At 37.2% G+C, this 22,317-nt stretch overlaps 1 protein-coding gene across 2 annotated transcripts in view; it reads right to left on the bottom strand.

Annotated features, from left to right (window-relative positions):
• nfatc3a (nuclear factor of activated T cells 3a) overlaps positions 1–22,317 on the bottom strand; it is a 68,895-nt gene that overhangs the window by 16,576 nt on the left and 30,002 nt on the right. For both annotated transcript variants that reach the window (XM_052560818.1, XM_052560819.1), the window contains exons 4-8: positions 11,835–12,034; positions 9,817–9,989; positions 9,532–9,672; positions 2,177–2,232; positions 1,778–1,904 (exon numbers count right to left, since the gene is read on the bottom strand). In XM_052560818.1, coding sequence (XP_052416778.1) covers positions 1,778–1,904; positions 2,177–2,232; positions 9,532–9,672; positions 9,817–9,989; positions 11,835–12,034 — 697 coding nt within the window. The remainder of the gene's footprint in view (positions 1–1,777; positions 1,905–2,176; positions 2,233–9,531; positions 9,673–9,816; positions 9,990–11,834; positions 12,035–22,317) is intronic.

Consider the following 22,317-nt stretch of genomic DNA (forward strand, 5'->3'; position numbering starts at 1 on the left):
ATACATTCAGTTAGGTTCATTACAAACGACCTCCTCACAGGCCCAACAGCTTTCACACTGTATTTAATTTGAATTTGGATTAAGATCTCTGCTCATCACATCAGATGGCTTATTCATTACACATGAAGAGTCTGGCTCTAGTCTAACAACACAGCACCTCAGCCCTTCCCCCTGCCATGCCACTTTCTCAGCGAACCAATGCCATGACAACCACGGTCGCGTGGCCTGTTCAGAATATTGGCTGCCAGTGCCGTTGTATGATTGGCTGAGGCCCAACGGGTTAGTGTGGAAAACAGGAAACCCTAATTTGAGTGGGTGCTTTGTGGAGCGAAGAGGGTGGGCGGGAGGCTGGGCCTATCGCGCTCTCTTACTCTCCCTCTCTTTTTGTTTTCAATCTCTTCAACAGGTTAGCATGCAACTCAAAGATAAAGACGCCAAAAAAAAGTTGCTCACGTGTGATTTAATTACGCCAACGCTGTTTTTCAGTTTGACTCACTTTGGGAAATTAATACCAAACCGACTTATTGCTACGAGAACCACACACAAAAACACTTTATTAGAAACTCTGTAGGCTAAAATTAGATGTTGCCTATTACAACATCCTGCATTTTGGTCTGTTTCATCAGATGTTCAATGTTGATTTCAAAAGCAGAACTAATAACATCCTGATGTAATGTATGTTAACTCGACGTGTGAGAAATTTTAACAGTCATGTGAATCATCAACCTCATCATTCATCAGATTTATCATAGGGGAAAATCTTCCAAAATGCAAAGCAATTCTGCAGAATATGACTATTAAGCCAATGGGAGATGGAAAAAGAATGACAGCGTTTAATGAGTGAGAAAAACAGAAAGACAAAGATACTGAAGGGGTCTAGTTCTTGAAAACCCTAGATTTTCATGCCTCCAGCCACATGTAAATCATGCTGATTCTGTCTTTAAGGTATTTTACATGAGTGGTTACCAGGTGCTCAACTGTTACTGGAACAACCTCATCCCTAACCACACTGGTGCACGGTGCAGAGGAACGCTGGCATGATCAAACGGGTGACTCTGCTGTGAAAACCCACATATGTGCCATTCTTGTTACTGTAATGTCAAGTTAGCAAGAAAACTATTTTGCATGAAATTGAGTCACATGATTGCTGTGAGGCCATATTCAGACACAATTCTTGATGCAATGTGGACAATAAGCTGCAGTCACCACAAATTCCAAAATGCTAAATTATTTAATATATATATTTTTGGAACATTTTATATTCAATTGTAAATAAAGCCAGATTATTAATTACAGATGCTTATTTTTGACTGTAAAATGCAATCACTTACTAAAACATTTTTAGCTGATTTTTAACAGAGTAAAATCCAATCAGGATCTGCGAATTGCTTTTAGTTTGCTTTAGTTTATTTGCCCTCTCTCTCTCTCTCTCTCTCTCTCTCTCTATATATATATATATATATATATATATATAAATTTTGCACAACTATTTTCAACACTGATGATAATTAATCTTTCTTAAGCACCAAATCCGCATATTAAAATGATCTCTGAAGAATCATGTGACATTACAGACTGGAGAAATTACCATTATAGGAATAAATAAATAATCTTACAGACCCCAGTATTTTTAACAGAAGTGCATATAAATTAATGTGAGGTCATAAAAGTACTACAGTTCTTAATGAAGAGCAACAACAGTTACTGAGCTCTAATTTCATATAGGAAATAAGTGCCGTGATGTGCAATTGACTGCAATGTGCTGTCAAATACATACCAGGAAGATAGGTAAAGCGCTGTGACTGACTCCTTTTCCTTTTGCCATTGCACACGTAGAACTGCACCTGCACCGCTGAAGTGACCGTCTTACTGTGATAAGGAGGCACCTCCACCACGATGCTAGACTACAGATGGAGACAAAAGACATAACGTTACTAAACAACACATCATTGTCGTCTGAGACAAACCTATCAAAGTTGTCCCATTGACGAATACAAAGTGCAAATCTAGTCAAAACACTACAATGTGCTCAAACCTGTCAAACACTCATTTCAGCTTTTAGTTCAAGAAAGAAAATAAAGCCTGAAAAGGTTCTGTAGACATACTGTATTTATAAAAAATATTTTCCTAAAAAAAAAAAAAGGATACACATGTAAAAAGGAAAGTATTCACTCACTCCTTGACTCTTCTCTCTGATGATCTTCGCCTCCACCTCCCACTGCGGTCGTCCATCTGAAGAAAGAAAAAAAAAAAGAGTGCTAGTTGCATACGTGAGAACAACATATTAGGACAGATACCATACACAATGACCTGAATTGAACTCTGTATGTCAATATTTTCATCCTCAAAATTAGGTAACCTGACCCTCTCCTCATTACCACCTCCACCACCACTATCATCATCATGGCTCCCAGCCCTAAACTGAGGTTATAAATAGCCAATCAGCATGAAGTTTCATCAGGTTCAGAGGGGAGCTCTACAGCTGCATGTTTCTACAGGTGCTCCAGCAGCAATTCCAGAGAGAAGCTTGATAAATTGTGCTTTTCCTTGAGAATAATAAAATAATAAATGGAGTTTGCTTGCAAACGATAAGCCTTTTTCCACATAGTGAAAGAGGTTCTATTGCTCGAATAGATTAAAATGTCAGCTCCACACATGGACTGCATACAACACTTGACCGTCTCTGAAAAACAAGACATTAAATTCTCCCAAGAAAGAGTGCTAGAAACGCTGGAGCTGTATTAGCCGAGTGACTTCTTAACAGCAGGCTACTTGAGAGACTTTTTTAATGAAAATCAGATCAGTCTCACTCTTTTTGCCCTTGCTGACAGGAACACAGAATTCACTTGGGCCCCTAACAGCTAATGATGCCATTTATAAAGCCATTAGAGTTTCAGAGGGATGTGTGGAAGATCATTATTTATTGTTGAAACATGGCAAGATGTGTGGAATAACTTTATTCATAGCACAATGCTTCCACGTGCTGCCCGTGGAGAGGTGCAGGATCTTTCGGAAACATGCTGTCATTTCAAGTTTTTCCTTTGCCATGAAGCTAATCAACTGCGCAGACGTCTTGCAGACAGAAAATGAAAGCCAAGTGACCAGAGCCAACTGGTTAAGACTGATCCTAGAAGGGAAAATAGTCACTTCATGGACCATAAATTACATAAACTAGAGGTGCTCCGATCACGATCGGCCGATCGTTATGCGCATCTCGTCAGTAAAGCCGGTTTTCTAATCAGCGGTTAATTCCATCAGGTGCGTGATTTCACATAGAGCAGCTGTTACTACACAGAGCCGTTGTTAATAGAGAAGATGCGCAAATCACGTTAATTTTCAGCGTTTATTGGCCCATCTTCTCAGTTAACAACGGCTCTGTGTAGTAACAGCTTCTCTATGTGAAATCACGCACCTGATGGAATTAATCGCTGATTAGAAAACCGGCTTTACTGACGAGATGCGCATTAACGATCGGCCGATCGTGATCGGAGCACCCCTACCATAAACTGCACAAACAGCATGACACAGGTCTGATTTACGCTCTTAAACACATTTCCAGCTTTGAAGTTTGTGCCTGACTTGAGGCTAACATGAGTCAAACAGCAGTATAATCCCAAGAATGTCTAAAATGAGTAATTTTGCATGTTTAATGTTCATGAGTGGGTACCATAACCTTTCAAAGGGGTAGTGTAGAGAGCAGTGTTTGAGGACTGTTATCGAAGTAAAGATAGCGCTGTGAGCAGTTTGATAATCACCTGGTGCAATACACTCCAGCGGCCGCTGTTTACACCAGGCTACTGTGTAGCGTCTCAGCTCCCTTCTGTGTCAAAAGGCATTTTTCTAATATGAGAATGACCTTGGACACCTGTAACTTCAGCAGTAGTATTACAGCAGCACATGTTGACATTCACCGGACACCGGAGAGGGCCCCACATGACAAACCCGGTGACTAGCACACACTCTGTTCTAATTCTTCAGCCCAGAAACGCCGCTGTTCTGTTATTACTACTATGATAAACAAACTCGAGGAAAATAAACTTCTAGCAAAATCCTACAAAGCTTTTATGTGTCATTATGTGGAATTAAATGTCCAGCTGGTAAGTGTAAACTAGCATCAACTGAGACAGATGGTTAATGTAGCTCTTCATTTACAATTGCCTGAATCATTAATTATAAAAACAAAAACCTGTTTTTGTTAGCTTTCCTGGGTCTGATTTTTTTCATAGTAAACACTTAATTGTACTTAATATCTGCCATTTATATTCTCTCATTGTAACCACAACAAATTAATCTTCTGTAAACTCTAGGGGGGAAAGCTTGACATATGAAATAACAGTGGAAGATATAACTGAAACTAGAAAAAAAAAAAAATATATATATAAAAAAAAAAAAAAAAAAAAAAAAAAAATATATATATATACAAAAAGTATTCTTTGTTAAGTATCATAACTGATACTGTACATTAGGTTAATGGCATATGAAATAAGAGAAAATGCCACTCATACTGTACTTGTGAGTACGCTTCATTTTATCAAAAGGACCAAAGTTGGCAAACATATTACTTTTTCTGCATTTGCTGATATTTATATGATTAAAAAGTAAAATTAAAGTTCTGATGGCTTGTAAATCAAGTAAATCAACGCTATCTTTATATAAGTATAAGCAAAGAACTTCAAATGCATATTTTTGTCTTGGAAATTTATGATCATAGCTATGCAGTTTCTGTTTGTAATGGGAAAAACAACGTAATACAATGATGACTAAGAGATGCACAAATAAACATTGCACAAAAGCTTCATGTCTCATATTTGATACGCTCCATTTGAACATTTGTTATGCTCAAATTAACATTATTTATAATAACAAATATACATGAATAATCAAGTGAACGAAAACCTAAGTTGCTTTAGTCTATTAAGTGATCATACTGAAATATTACACGCAATATAAAAGTAACACTTGTGTTTACATAATAGAAATAAGCAAAGATTTCACAGCAAACAATTCTGTTAAGTTCTGAATATGAGGGCAGTACAAACTTTGCTATTCAGATCCATGTTTATCTGGGTGATTAAAAACCTGAATCTTTTGTCTACTGAACTATATATCTATCCACTCAGAGAATCAAAATTGAGTTACAGTGTCTCAGGACCACCACATGGGCTACTCGGTTAGACACAACCCATTACTGTAGATACAATAAATCACTCAATTAGATTAGATACAATCTGTCAAAATTAGACAAAAATGATCAGTCCTCTTCCTCTCAAACATCTATTGTCCCTTACAGCTAGAGTTACCCTTAGAGACCGAACCCTCTCAGATGGATGGCTCTGTGTCAGTCAACAAAAGACTTGCCTTCTCTCTATATTTTGAAATGAATTGTGGATATAATTCGATGCATTCCAGACTTGAGCCAAATATCTTTTTTATTTTGAAGAAACTCTGACTGAGCTTAGCATGGGTTAAAATTGGAGCAATGTAGGGCTGCACAATTAATCAAATAATCGCGATAACAATTATGGATGCCCCAATTCGGTAATCGTTAAAAATGACAATTAATAGTTCAAAGTCCACTTATGTTATTCTGCATGCTTAAGAGTTTTTCCCATTATTTTAATTTTAGTTTTAGTATAACATTATAATAACATTGATATTTTTACTTTTTATAATTTAAAGACACCAATCCAGTTTTTTCAATTACAGTGTTTCAGCTTGTTCATTTTCATATAAAAACACAGCATGCAGTTGCATCAAACAATGTAAATTGTGATAATCATAATTAATAATCGCAAGTACACTTTCAAGGGGATAATCATCATGATTTTTGTCATAATCGTGCAGCCCTAGAGCAATGTCACATTTTTTTAAAAATACAGTATAAAAATATTATAATACTGCATCTACATGTAGTATGTTATCCTGAATAATAAAAAAATAAAGTAAAACTTTTTAAATTATTTCTATGCCCGATTCTGCAGTCATTAACTTCCTCATTAAAAAGGTTTGCACATAAATTAAATGTCCTTAACGGGTACATTTAACTATATTATTTTCATAGTATCTGTAGCCTAAAAACATTGAGCTGGTCACCTTATTGATGCTGACGAGCAGCTCCATGCTTCTCCTTTTTTCTCAGTAACCCAGTCAGTGAACATTTTCACTTGCCGAATACATATTTAATGGCTTACTGCAAATAGGGCTTCAGTATTCAGTATTTTCAGTATAATCACTAACTAACAGTTTATGTGAGTTGGCTAGGTCAGTAGAAAGTAGTATACCTTTAACAGCATATTAAATGTCAATAAAACACGTTCTCACAATTCACATAAACACACTCTAATAAGCTCCTGCTTGAAAAGATATACACTTTATCCCACAGCTGCTCAAGGCCAGACAGAAGAGACAAAATTCCACCCAACTTGTTCTAGCATCTCAGGACTTTCCTTTTTACACAGAGCAACAAAAACATTAGTTATCACCATAAAGGTTGCCTTGAGGGGTTGCCACTCCACAGGGAGCCAATTGGAGGAGAGGTAAGCTCCAAAGGGTGTTTCTCCGAGTCTGTTTGTTGGGGTAGAACAGCCCTGTGTTTTCATGTGTAAACTCCAGTGGAGTGAGTCAGTGTGTCATTGTCACCAAATAGAAACACACACACAGACACATACTCAAGGCAGGCCAAGACTCGTATTCCCAGAATGCCGTTCATTCACTGCCTTCATCTGAGGCTGGTCCTAACTTGCGCGTTTCATTACTTACGAACGAGCGATGGAAAAAATGAGCAAGATAGAAAAAGAAAAAGAGAAAGACTGAGAAGAGTTGCTTATCGAAGAATTTAAACAAAAGCACACAAGTGATACTGGAAAGAGTCAAGGAAAGACTGATTTTCTACCACAGCTGACTTATGAAGAGTAAGAGAGACAGTGAGTGAAAGAGAGAGAAATAATAAATAAAAAAAGGAGACTGTCTGCTGGAGATGACAGACTGTCTCTGAGGGCTCTGTTCATTGTGTAAAAGGTCTATTTCAGCTCACAGTCAGACTCAAAGGATCAACAAAAATCCATACAGACGGCACTGTTGGGGATCATGACACACAGTCTAACCCCAAAAAGTCAGTCTAATAAAGCCTCTTGAAAACAGAGTGACTGAAAGATGAGGCTTCAGACTGACAGCCACAAGGCAGCTGTGTGTGTCGAACGGGAGAGAAAGAGCTACATCTGCCAGGTAGATGTAACTAGCGACATTCAAAACTAAATGTACGTAAAATTGACTACTAAATGGGTTGCTTGAATGATTAGTCAACAAAGCTCAAGGAAGTTCTGAATAAGTAGGCTGGTTTCAGGTTCATATGGCACCAAAGGCATTTCTTAGGGTGCATTTCAGCACAGTTACTTTTATTTAAGGCTGTATGTTTAATGTGTTGAAGGTAATTGGTATGAAACCTTATAGGTTCTATGTTTAAGTTAAGAACAATAATAAATAAGCAACACTAGTTAAAACCACATTTTAGATTTCTTGTACAATCAAATACAATCATGTCAAATTTAGTCAAATATTTATTTGGCTAAAGAGAAAGCATACTTGCATGATTTTTTAATTATTATTATTATTATTTTTAATCAGCATGTAGCCAATTAGAGGGACAAAAAAAAACAAACAACTGTCTTACCTAACACAGAAACAAGCCACCAAAATGCATTATGTGCAATATGGAAATATTTAGATTTTAATGGTTACTGAACCTTTTTCTTGCAAAAAAAAAATAAAATAAAATAAGTAATATAAATGGATATAATGCAGCATTCACTTTTGAGCACAAGGCACTCAATCAAGTTAGATTTTTGGATGTTTTACTAAAAATGTAATTGAGTGCTTTGGGCCAAAATGTAAATTTTATATTTTTGTAAGGCCACAGCCAGCTACTTATTAACTACTTAATTTAATTAGAAGCTGACTGTGGCCTTACAAAAATATTCCATTGGTAAATTCTGTATTACATTACTCAAGTACAGATGGCATAATAACACAATATATAACATCACCCTCCTTAAATGTGCAACAATAAATAGAGAAGCATTTTAATTTACAGCTTTGGTTGTACAAAAATGCTTAAATTTTTTAATGTTTTTTTAAATGCCTTGAGAATAATAAAATAATAAATCGGGTTTTTTAAATTAAGCACCTATAATAATGCAAAACTATGCTTAAAAAGCATTAAATACACAGGCTTTAGTGAAACCAATCATTTGATTTATTTTCCTTTTTGTTTTAGATAAGGAAATGCAAAGTTTGTCTTGCAAACACAGGAAGCTATTATTTACTTTGTGTCTTGGATCCAGCGGGTGATCAGCAGTGTGCCTGCAGCCAGAGCAACCCTGCTGACCTCTGAGTCATCCTTACAGCAGATGCTAAGGTCTACAGGTGAGCTCTAGAACAACAGTGACACGCCACAATACGGCCAACCATAAATCTAGTGTCTGCATGTGTGTGTGTGTGTGTAGACATAGAGAGAGAGAGCATACGCTTTGGGGGTGACAAAGGTTATAAGTAAGTTTACAAGCATAAGGTATGAGGTTGTGTATTTGTGTGCACAATGCACTTGCAAGTGTGTTTATGGGGTGAGCGCAGTTTGGATGTAGGTGTGTGCAGAGTGCATTTATATATATATATATATATATCTATATGCATTAATGTAGTGAGCGCTTACTTGAGTGCAGTGGTGTTTGTGTGTGTAGGTGTGCAGGTGTGTTCATGCTGAACTGCACTCACACATATGCGTGCACACACACTCACACTAACACACAGTCTCTCATACACACACACACAGTGTCCTCAGAGGAGAAGGGAAATCGTGGGAGGTCAAGATGCTGATAAAGCGAAGATAAATCACTCTGGTTAGACGAGCAACAATCAAATTCCGCTCTCAAATGAGAAGTGAGAAATCGACACTCCCTCACATTTTACCCGTCGCTCCAGTTTCCCAAAGCCACACAGACTTTGACTAAAAGCCTGATCTTGCTGTTTTTAAGAAGAAGGCTGGTTTAGCTTCACTAAGACAGAGATGAGTCCAGGTTTAACTGTGACCCTTGAGGGCAAGACAGATGAGGAGGCGATACTTGCTCACAGTGAATGATGAAGACATGTGCAGTGCATACTCAGCTGTGCTTGCAGCAACCTGCTAAAAGGAATTAGTACTAGCCAAATGCAAGTACTGATACTAAGTGGAGGGATCTAATATCACCCTAAAAGGGGTTAATTTTGATATAATGACCTGCTGACTGTAGCTTAGTGCATAGCTACTTGATAAATTAATAAATGGATAAGAAATATTGATTTGACTTTAAATTATGTATAAAGTGAGAAAAATATGTGGGAAGAATAAGCCCAAGAGATTCTGTATGAAACTCATATTTTCTTTAAAAATGAAAAAATATGAAACAAAAATGACTGAACAAGTGTTCCAGAGAGAGCCAAATCATGGAGAAAAGAAACTCCCATTTAAAATAGCACTTGAACTCCATTGATTCTTACCAGGACCTTTCTCCAGAAAAATGACCTTTGACTCAGGGAAGAAGTTGGAGCCAGTGATGAGCATTTCCTCTCCTCCACTCACTGGGCAGCTGCTAATACTGGCCTTCTCGACCTGAGGTAACTCCTGTGCTGAGCGCTGGGCTATTCCACCACAGATACAGATGAGAAAGTAATTTACATTAGACAGTAATATTATGTAATATAATAACAAAAAAGTACATACAGTATACAGTAAAAATATAAACACAAATATAATGTTCTTCTATGTGTGTGTATGAAACCTACAGCACTCCACTGGAATTGAAGCAGCCTGCAGTGAGACCACTTTTCCATTGGGTTGTGGGATGTGAACGCGGAACACCACACGGACCCGAGTGTTTTTCCGTCCAATATCAGTCTCTCCTTTCCTCAGCTCAATGTCAGAGTTCCTCAACTTCAGGATTCCAGCACAATCAATACTGACAAACACAGCAGGAGAAACACTTGAGAGAGGAGTATCCATAACGGTTCCTTCATCCTACCTATCCAGCCAAGCTTTTAAATGAGTTCTAATCGCTCCAAGTCATTTGGATTCGTTTTATACTCTTTCCATTATGGAGCTAATAAATTACTGATAACAAATAGGAATATTTTTAATTGCAGTGCACATTAAAAGCTGCCACAGAATTCAAAGTTTAAGCTGTGCTTGTTAAAAAAGGCAGATATTATTGTTTTCAATCAGAAACATTCCCATTCTATAAATACTGTACATTTAATTAAACATAACTGCAATTCACACTACTGTTTAAAAGTTTGTGGTCAGCAAGATTTTCTTTTGTTCAACATGAATACAAGAATGCAACAAAAATAATAATAAGGTATAATTAGATTTGTGACATTTACAGTCAAATCTTTGATGTTCATTTACAAAAAAAGTAGCTTATTTAAAAAAATTACATTTATTTCATACTAAGTATAGTTCACATCTGTTAACATATTTACTGATACATCACTTGACATACTAATAAAAAACTTAAAAATTAAATTTAATTTAATTTAATTAAATTAAACTTTATTTGAAGTACTATTTTTACAAAATTCTCATGTCTTAATATTAAGCCTAAAATATGTATTTATGTCACTATTGATGAGGACTGTATGATCTTTCAATAATATCAGCCAATATAAGACATTTAAAGTGCACCTGTAGTATACTCGCAATAGTTCCACTTTAGCACAATCAAATAAACTTCAGTATATCTTTAGTTGGAGTTCAGCACAATTAAAGTGCGTTAAGCATAAAATGACTTTTTCCAATTTAGCAGACTTTCAGTAACCAATTAAGTATATTTAAATCACAACTGCAGGGTATTTTTATTAAGCGCATAATTACGTAAATGTATTTGTAGTAAATGAGTAGTAAATAAATGTATTTCAAATCAATTTTAGTTTATTTTTCACTATAGGGTATTCATGAAGGAATACTACAAAAAGTATCTCAGTTTCTGCAAAATTATTAAGCAGCATAAGAGTTTTCAACAATGATAATAATAAGAAATATTTCTTGAGCACCAAATTGGCATATTAAAAAGTTTTTGAAAGATCATTTGACAGTAAAGACTGAAAATTATATAGTAAAGATATAATATTATATAACGAAAGCAGACTTGGTAAGCACAAGACTCCTTTCTAAAATATGACAAAAATCCTACTAGTCCCACACTTCTGAACAGTAGTATATATGTGATAAATGAGTGCTGATGTATGTGTGTATGTGTGTGTGTGTGTGTGTGTAAAGGTTTCATTCCACTTGTGAATGACACATTTTTGAAAAGGTTTTCTCTCACATAGAAAATCAGCTTGTGATGACGTGAAGAGTTTCTCATGATTTAAAAGACTCATATTTAATCAATATCCAATACTGTCTCAATGTCCCAATCCAGTAGTGTTTTCAGTTATGGTTAGGTTTAGTAACCATATTAAGTATCATTATCTTTGATAGAAACCGTAGCTCTTTGGAAATATGGCTTCTAAAGTTTCTGTCTATTTCACTACATTGTGATGATTCAATTCCTTTACCTAAAACCATCTACACTGTGTTGAGCAGCTTACAGTCCCCACAAGGACAATAGCTTTATCATCCTGAACTAAATAATTCATATTTTAAAATGCAAAAAGGATGGGTAGATTGGGGGATACTCAATATTATTAAAAACAAAAGTCAAATGGAAAGTCCTCAACATAACAGAAAAACAAATGTATATTTCTGTGTGTGTGAGAGAGAATCTAGATTGATGTTGAAGTGAAGACCTGTTGGCAGGTACCTGGCAGACATATTGTTTTCAGGAAGGAGAGGAATCTCGAGAACCTTTGTGCTGGTGATGATAATTTCCTGGCTTGCCGTAGCCACAGTTTTTCCTGTTATGCGGTGAACCTGGTAGAATGCATGCGGCCTCAAATAACGGTCATCGGCTGTCCCGATGAACATCTGCAGGTTCACTGGCTTCTCATTGTAGCCAACAAGCTGTTAAAAAAAGTGAAGAGGTGAGTCACAATCATTTTTTATTTCCATGAAAATAAAAAAGTTAATTGTTAAGCAGGACTTTTAATGGCCCTTGATTAAGGTCATTTTTAATGGACAACATTAACTGCTATGAAAATAATGATATGAAGCATAACATAAATTATAACGGGAATATGACTGAACAGAAACTTAATTTCGGCAATGATCCAAAATCCTTTTTTTTTCTTTTTTTTAAAGGAACAATGGTGATGGTAACTTCCAGGTTGGCCTACAAAATGGTCATCCCTGCGTCACTTAGTAGCCAAACCAGATATTTTTGACAGGCTATATCGATGTGGAAGCACTACGTCAAATGGCAATTTGCATGACAATTATTTCCCCCAATATGATTCCATTTGAAGAACCCTGCATGTGCACAATTACTTCCCAGATCCTCATCCATGCACATTAATATCACACGTTAGCCCACTTTTTCCAAGACGAATTCAAAACACACTCCAGCTAGTAATTAAAATCCAGACAGAAACATAAAGACACGTTTTCGAGCGATGAGTAAGGGAAAAAACACAAAAAACGGATTAAAGGAAAGAAAAACGAGCGGGTAGAAAGGTGAGAATAGAAAAACAAAACCATGAAAGACATTCTACTTCTGCTGCTAAAATAGTATAAACAAGACTTTCATCTACTGAAAATGGAAATAGGGAAGTGAAAAACCCATTAAAATGTGAATAATGAGATGCAACACAACATTCTGTGAAGCCGCTGAAGTCTTTTCCAGAACAAAAAGCTTTCAGAAAAACATTTTCCTTCCTGGTGATGCACACCAGGGTGTCCGATGCAAACCTCAGTCAGACACAGGGAGCCAGTGTGGCGGTGCAATGCCCCATTCAGCAGTATGTACACATGTTTGACCTGCCAATAGGCTTCCCAGACAGGTGAGGAGTTCAACAACGGAGGGGAGCTATTCCGCTGACATGCGTGTGTGGGAGGGTGTTACTTAGGCTGAGCACACAGGCTCCTAACAATCTCTTTACTGTTGAAATGTTATGCTTGGCAAACACTGACCCAATGCAGAAAAAGAGAGAGAAACTGGGAACGAGAGCAAAAAAAACGAGAGACGGAGAGAGAGATGACCAACTTACAGGTAACGGAAGGACCAAGCCAACCACAGCAACACAATAATGAGAAAAACATGCTTCACATATAAATTGACGGGTCTTGAGAATAGAGCCAGATATTTGTGGAAAGGGGAAAAAGAAACGGACGGTGGGGAAAAGAGAATCAGGGAACAACGGAAGACTTGGATGGTGGTGGGATTTGGTTCATGTAGTTCCCAGGACAGCATGGTTTTATTGCACTTGGAGACATGCGTCACTGAGAAAATTATTAAACCAAAAGTGTATGCTTGGTTTCAAAATATTAATGGTAACATTTTACAATAAGTTTCTATATGTACAGGTCAATAGCTAACATAAAATAACAATAAAAAGCCTTTTGGCATTGACTGATTTGATTTCTGGATATAATAATACATTTTTAACTAATTTTATTATTTAATGTTAACTAATGTATTCTGAACTAGCATGATTTATCAATGAATGGTCGTTTTTCATCTTTTATTTTATTATTTAAAAAACCATTAACCTAGGTTTTAAAATTCTGTAAAACAATTTGCTGTTCATTGTTAGTTCATGATGCATTTACTAATGTAATCAGTTGAACATATTGTAATGTGTTACCATGGTTACCGTATTTCGGAACTAAATTAGACGACTTTAGAAAAAATGCTAAATGGGGCATTATGGCTCAGTCTTCATGAAAGCTTTGCCTCATCCTTTTTTCCAGGACTGAATATACTGGACTCTATATTTTTATGGGCTCGCTCTGGGTCAGTGCATTGAGAGGGCGGGGGATTCAGAAGCGGAGGTCATGTTTATGCTTCAAGACCTAAAAAGGGTGAAGGGCTCAACTTAAATGAACCATGACCCTGCCAACACCATGTACATGTAAGATTTATTTCAGTGGTGAATGTCTACCATCCCTGGTAACAGCTGCAAACTTCACTGGACAATTAGTTCTCATTGTGTGTGTGTGTGTGTGTGTGTGTGTGTGTGTGTGTGTGTGAAATGGGTTGCCAGGTTCACACAAAAATTTGCTCAACTTGCACTACCATTAAAAGCCAGAAGTCTTTATTAGCAAGATTATTAGTAAGATTGAAAACGGTCCTCTTGCTTATATTATTATAGTTTTGTCACTTTTCATAAATGTAATACTTCCTTCTTAAATTAAATTATTTATAAAAGAAAAAAAAAATCTCACTGATTCCAGACTTTTGAATGGCTGCTTTCTAGTTTTGTACAGTGTGCAAGATACATCTAAATAGTGCTTATTCATCCCAATCAGTCTAATTTGCAAACTCTGGCCAATGTCAAAAGGTGAATTTTCCTCTACCGTTTTATTGATGTTATGATATGATTTAAATAAACATGAAACCACACTCACAATCCATTTTCCTTCCAAATTATGATATATTTCTGACCGAGTAAAACAAAACATTCAATACTGGGAACTGACTGGATCCTGAAGAGTAGACGTTTCATAGCGTAATGGAGCCAGTAATTACATTTGATGAAAGATTATGAAGACAAACATTTCTGTTTAGAATAAAAAGCACTGATGAATCATGCACAATAGAACCAGGAGCATGTATTATTAAAGTAAACAGTGTCAATTCTGATTTCATGTTCACTTTAAGGTCACCAGATAGCTTCAACTCAATCAGGAATGCTGTAAAATTAAGTATCTAAAACCCCGTACGGTCAGTATGATGCACTATAATGTAAAATCACTTTACAAGATGATACATCAGGCCATGAACATTTATGACTTTTGGAAATTCCATGAACATGCTGCAGCCTCAGCAAAGTTTCAGAGCACTGCCTTCAGAAGCACGGCTTCAGTTTCAAGACATTTAGAGCAGCAACATGGCGCCACATTCTCGAGGAGTTTCTGAAGGCCTGTTGCTCAGCAAGACCACTGCACTCTTTCGTTCTCTTCTTCTATCACTTTTTTATATTTAAAAATGTAATTTATTTTGAATTTTCAGCAGCCATTACTTTTTTTTGCAATCACTTTTGATCAATGCAATGCATCCTTTGCTGAACAAAAGTATTTATTATTTTCAAAAATTACTGATACCAAACTTTTGAAAGCTACCATACATGTGTTAAAGCTGTTTCCCCCGCCACTTTCAAAATGACTATTAGTCATAAAGAGTTTTGTGGATTTAGTGATTCATTTTTCAAGCAAAGGGACATCATGTGTTTTGTGAAGTGACTATATCCCTGCTCCATTCCTGCTTATTATCCCGAATAAAATCTAGGAGAGGTGTGGTGCGCATGGACAACAGATAACAAACAAGCTTAAAAACCAAGACTCTTTAATGAGTGATTGTGGCATATCTCACAGAAAACCTCTTCTCATCCATCCTCTCATCACATCTGCAGGGCTCAAGAAATCCACAGTGTGCATTTGTGTGAAATTTCACCAGATGACTGTCCCTGCACTCCTGTAACCTCCCTTCCCTGACACTGGTTATATTAAACTGCTGACATTAAGAAGAGTCACATGTCCCATAGCTGGAATAAAGCTAGCAGTGCAAAAATAGCCTCCCTGGGTTGCCTTTCATATTGAGGACTAAATAAAGACGTCTCATTCCAACTGTTTCTGATTGCAGTGCGGGCTAAAAGAAACACAGAATCAGATGGTCTAAAAATATGGCGTTATATGTGTGCCTCAATCCTGAGCGAGTAATTGTAAGTTTTGAGCACCAAGAACTATATTTTGCAAGCACATCACATCATATTTTGAACAGAAATTAACAATCACAAAAAAAAAAAATCGTTTGAGCAAAGAAAAATGATTCTGTGCTCAATAAATGTATTTGCTTGTTTTCTATTAACTTGCGCTCAACTCTTGACACACGCTCGCTCAACTTACAACAGCGTTACAAGTGTGCCACAAAATCAACCAATCAGAAAATTAAAGGTCAGTTGAGATTGGCTGTTGGTCTCCAATCAAATCACTAGTAGAACTAAAGCCTGCCTGGTTCGTGTACGTTTTGATCATTTCATTTCCTATTTAGAATTCAATAACTAATAAGATTAATTTCAAAGCTCTTTACATTCAGTGCATGTGATTTATCAACACCTAGTACATCTTAAAATAAAATAAAATTTCCAGATGGACAAACATTAAATGCATAAACCAGAATGAATAAACTATATCTTAAAATAAATTTGGAGATAGGTTGAAAAAGCCAGATTGGGAAGTTTTAAGTAGTTGTACAGCTTGAAGTGTGAAGTTTATTCTTGTACGTGAATATGGCATATTCATCGCAGTACACATGAAATTCATGTATTTATTTGTAATTTAAAAAAATGTAAACAGAAATCCTGTCACCCCCTCTACTAGACATAAAGTGTTAAGGCCTTCATTGCTCGGGTAACAAAAGTCACTAGGGTTTCTTGGGAAGGTACGTCTGACCAGATATACAGCAACGCCAGTCAGACGAGTCTGAAGATCTGTGCAGTGGGGAACTTTTGTAAAACAATTTTTTTTTTACACATTTATTAAACCTGTCATTATGTCCTGACAGTAGAATATGAGACAGATAATCTGTGAAAAAAATCAAGCTCCTCTGGCTCCTCCCAGTGGTCCTATTGTCATTTGCAGTTACAGACCGCTCCCGGTAAGAAACAACCAATCAGAGCTGCGGTCCGTAACTTTGTTTGTGTTCAAAATGTAGAAAAATTTATATAATAAGCGAGTACACCATGAATCCATTTTCCAAACCGTGTTTTTGGCTTGTCCTGAATCACTAGGGTGCACCTATAATAAGTGTTTATATTCTGACTATTTTAGATTGCTTCGGGGGTACCGCGGCGGAGTAACCCAGTACCTTTGTGATTCTTCATAGACATAAACAGAGAGAAGTAGTTCCTGTTCTTCCGCAACACACAAGCAGTTCTGTTTATTAACCGCTAGAGTGTCAAAAGTTCCCTATCGCAGCTTTAAGGTCATAATAAATAATAATAATGTTCTCAAGCCCAACGAAGAAGAATAAGAAGAGAAACACAAAACTAATATTACTAATTTATTTCATAAATGTAACTATTAATTAATTTTCACAATTATTTATTAATGTAAAACACATACCTAGTGCCTTTAGACTTACAAGACGAGAGTAATAATTGTTACAGACATATTATCATGGACATATTATCATGGTTTTGTCTATTATTGATTTTTATTTCCACTTTTTATCCAAGGAGACAGAATTATTTGCACTGTATTTACAGTGGGACAATATTCATACAATACTATAACCTAGAAATAATTTAAAGGGGTGACTTGCAAGTCGCAGCAGGACGAATTATGTGTCTAGCAATATCCGATTCAAATATTATGCTAATTAACATTGAGTGGTGGCTTCAGACATTACAGTGCCGTACTCGTACCGACTCTTATTCTGTCTGAAAGAATGAAAAGACCGAGCTGAAGGTGGAGATATTCGACCAATCAGATGAAAGCGGCGTTTAAGCACCGCCCACAAGTACGAATGAAATATTGAAGCCATAAACCGATTTGTAAACCCCAAACGAAAAAATACGAAATTGAGCATTTTTTGTTTGTTAAACTAAACGGAAAAACAAATAAACGAGCCATTTCTCATTATTGAATTCTAAATAGGAAATGAAATGATCAAAACGTACATGGACCAGGTGGGCTTTGGTTATACTAGCAATTTGATTGCAGACAAACAGCCAATCACAACTGACCTTTAATTTTCCGATTGGTTGATTTTGTGGCACACTTGTAACGCTGTTATAAGTTGAGCGAGTGTGTGTCAAGAGTTGAGCATTTGACAGGAGCGCAGTTTTTTTCTTTGTTCAAACTAATTTTTTTTTTGCAATTGTTAATTTCTGTTCAAAATATAATGTAATGTGCTTGTAAAATATAGTTCTCGGTGCTCAAAACTTACAATTACTCGCTCAGGAATGAGGCACACATATAACGCCTAGGGGTGTAACGGTTAGTATATAACCGTGAGACCGGTGGTTATAGTTGAACACCGTCATTAGAACTCTATAACCGCCAAAACAGTGTCATTAAAATATTTTTTACAAACATTTTTTATCAAAAATTATTTTCATTTTTTAGATAGGATCATAAGATGCGCAATATATCGGGAGACATGGTTTTTACCACTTAATAAAGTTTTGTAAATTGTCAGACATGATATTTACCACTTCATAAAATTTTGCTTTATATAAAACTTTTCTTAAAAACGAATTTCGTTTTGTACAAATTTTATCTAAATGTTTCATCAACCAATTGCGTGTATTTTAATAAATAAAAAGCAAATATAGCAGACAATGATAACCGTGACATGGAAGCACCAGCGCGCCGCGTTCACTTGCACTGCACTGTGACCTAGAGCGCATCTCATCGCAAATGAAACTCAGCGTAGGCCTATGCCTCATACTTTAGCATTAAATATCTTTGCTGCATCCTTTCTAGAACAGACAATGGCTTTTTTTTGCGGCTCGCATCAGCAAAGCATTGCATTGCCATAGACCGCAAAACAATCAGCGGATGGCGGGCGGGTGCGGCTTTGAAATTTGCTCAAAAAACTTTGGCGGGGATGATGAGTTTTGTGACAGATCTCCTTAATAAACGGAGGTCTGAAATCTCTGTCCCTTTGCCGATCAGAGCGCGCGCTGACACGGAGTTAACCCGCTATCTCCAAGATCAACCAATTGACTCTATGGCAGATCCACTAAACCCCCCCCCCCCCCCCCACCCCCCACGACGGTTATGTTATGAACCGTCACATTTGACTCACGTCATAACCATCATCACCAATTCTGAAACCAGCACACCCCTAATAACGCCATATAAAAACAGCAGGAGGGCACAGCCTAAAGTATAAAAAAGCATGTGCAGTGCATGTTTTGGTGGGAAGTGGCACGTTTTGTGCTGTCGTACTTGAGGATGCATGTTTCATCATGCTTTGACTCCCTTTACACACCCTCTAAACCTTGAATTTCCCTTGAAGTTTCAAGTCTCCTTCCCCTATTCTCTTCAATCTCTTTCTTCACTCCTTCTTCTTTCTCCATCTCTCTATCTCTCTCTCTCCTTCCAACCCGCTGCTGGCAAGTTGTTTCCCTGTGTTGCTCTGTGGTTGCTATGGTGAGGGCCAGCCGGTGCGTGTGTGTGCATGCAGGAGTATGATTGTGTGTGTGTGTGTGTGTGTGTGTGTGTGTGTGGGTAAACCTGAGCCTGAGGGGGTGGGGAGGAGACTCAAGGTCACACATAAACAGTCATACACACACACAAACACACACACACACACTGTGGCCTCTGGCCTCGAAACATGGACTCGTGCTGACATGCTCTCTGTGCTTACTGGACACAGCAAGAAGTCTGTTCACTGATGCAGTGTTTACACAACATATGCCTTTGTGTGTGTGTGTGTGTGTGTCAATGAGAGAGGGCGTAAAGGGGGAAAAATAGAGGTATACACATGGAGAGCACCCAGGAGGCTGGGCAACCAGTTGTTTAAATAAGGTCAATACACATACTTTCTCTCTCTCACATATACACACACACAGAGCATGTATGAAAGGACTGCTACGACTCTCACACAAACACATCCAGATATAAACACCTGTATACAGTGAGTACAACATCTCCTGTGATGTGTACTTCTCTCACCCCCTCCGTTCTCAATGTGCTGTATGTTACTCTTGACTCTTCAGTCCACATCAGATACAGCCTGATGGGTTTTTCCTCAGGCTGTACAACAACAAAAGCCATACACACACAGCCGTACACTCCTAAGGGTATACAGACAACAGGGTTGCTCCCCAGACAAGCACATTGCGAGCAAAACTTTAACAGTAAACAAACATCTATGATCAGCAATGAAAATCACCCACCGTGAGGTCTGAGGGTCACTAAGGTCAGCCATCTTTTTTTTCACAATGATGTTATCTGAAACTAAGCCATGTTGCTCAACTTATTTCTCAGTTTGTTAAAACTGTATGTGCACATGTAAATATAACACGTTTATAAAGGAAGATTACTCTAAATAATGTTTATATTTTATTAAATTAAATGCAGGGGGTGGACAAAAAGAAAAATCTGATTTCACGGCATGAGAAATATTATATCATGATCTCGATACAGCTATTTTTATTTTATTTTCATATTTAAAAGAAGAAAAAATGACAAAAACAACAGAACAAAGAAATATGAAATAAACTTACATTTCTAGCTACAGTAGCCTAAATATAAAAAATAATGAAAAAATTATTACAGAAGCTGAAGAGTTTATAAATACAACACCGCATGGTAGGGCTGCACGATATTGGGAAAAAATTACATTGCGATATTTTATTTTTCTGCGATATATATTGTGATATGAAATCTAATCAAATTTTTTCTTACAAACAAAAATGGGGTGAGCACACTTACATTCTCATTTTACATGATTTAAACATCGACACCATCGTGTCGATTGATTAATATGCGCGAGGGAGAGAGAGCAAGACAGCGCTCGTGTTGTTTGAAGACGGTGAGCGAAGACTCCCTCTCTCTCTCTCTCTCTCTCGCGCTCTATCTTTCTCTTTCTCTCTTTCTCTCGCTCGCTCTCTCTCTCTCTCTCTCTCTCTCTAACTCTCTAACCTCTAACCTAATTTGGTCACTTTCTGTGATTTCTCCACGGCATATTTGAAGATGTATGCAAGCAAAAAATAATGAATGAATGAATAAGTGTCCGTTCACACATAGTGCCTAAAAACGCGTGGAAAACGCTAGACGCACCCTTTCTCCTTCTTTACAAAGTGCTCGGGCAGAAGCTCTCCTGATGCGTCTGCCGTTGCTAAGCTTGCTAAGCATCTCTCCATGAGTATGCAGAAATTTCAGCAAAGGATAAATGGATTTGCAGCACAAAAAAAAAAATCGCTTTCAGTAGCTCTGCTACTAAATTTATTTCACAATGGCAATCCATTTACAGCTGTGATCAGCTGTTCCTTCAACTTGGCTGAGCTTTCAACGTTGTTACGGGAAAGGATGAAGCTGAATGTTTAGTTCTTGTCACATGACCCGTGGTGCACTTGCAGCATTCTGAAAAGTTTAGATGTTTTTAACTTGATGAGCATCACGACCGCGACACTTCCATTATGAGCGCGCATATCGCGCGCCTACATTGGAAATAACGAACTTGAACACACAAAAGATGCGATAAGTGAACGGCCCTAAGAAATGCGGTCTGTCTTCTACAGTACTTCAAATATGACGCGGAGAATCACAGAAAGTGACCGAATTCAAGAACATTGTTGAGGCATCTCTCAAGCAACGAATAAACACCGCTAACTTGGAGAATGCAGAGAAAACTCCTCTACTCTCATCAGCCCTAGACCCTCGGCACAAACATCTCAGGTTTCTCTATGAAAACATGAGAGAAGTAAGAAAAAAAAAACTTTTTCCTTGATGCGAGTGGCGCGGATGCAGCCGCTGTCACCAACGATGAAGAAGATGCAATGCCCACTCGTCGGAAAAGGCTGAGCCAGTGTTTCAGCGATGATTACAGAGAGTCCAGCCGAGACGAGTGGGAACAGTTCTTGCTAGAGCCATGTATTCCACCAGATGAGGATCCCATTCAGTGGTGAAACTAAAAACACGAAGCGCTCCACAAAACTTATTCGCTTAGCACACAGTTATTTGTGAGTCCCGCCAACATCTGTGCCGTCAGAGTGCATTTTCTCCGCGGCCGGCCTTATTGTTAACAGACTAAGGAGCCGACTTTCCCCCGATCATGTTTACATGCCCGTGTTTCTCAATAAGAACATGTAAAACAATAGAAAAAAAGCAAAAAAATATTTACTGACAGTTTCAAAGTTTCAAAGTTAAGTGTAGGCTACGTTCTACAATAGCCTGTTGCTGCAGGCTGCTTTAAATTTTTTCTTTGTTCACTTTTTTTTTTTTTTGCTTTTAATCTGTACTGTTGTTTGTTTGCACGCATTGTTGAAGGATTTCAGCTACAAAACACAATGTGTAATATTCAAAATTATTGTGTGTAAGCTTGTTCAAAATGACGGAAACAATAAATGTTGCTGAAAAATCACGTCTGTCTCACTAAACTTAATTTAAATAAACGAATATTCGAATATTCATTTTTTTGTGAGCTCAAATATTCGAATGTGATATTTGCGGAA

This window comes from Carassius gibelio, chromosome B7 (assembly GCF_023724105.1).
Source record: "Carassius gibelio isolate Cgi1373 ecotype wild population from Czech Republic chromosome B7, carGib1.2-hapl.c, whole genome shotgun sequence".
In the NCBI taxonomy this organism is placed as follows: Eukaryota; Metazoa; Chordata; class Actinopteri; order Cypriniformes; family Cyprinidae; genus Carassius; species Carassius gibelio.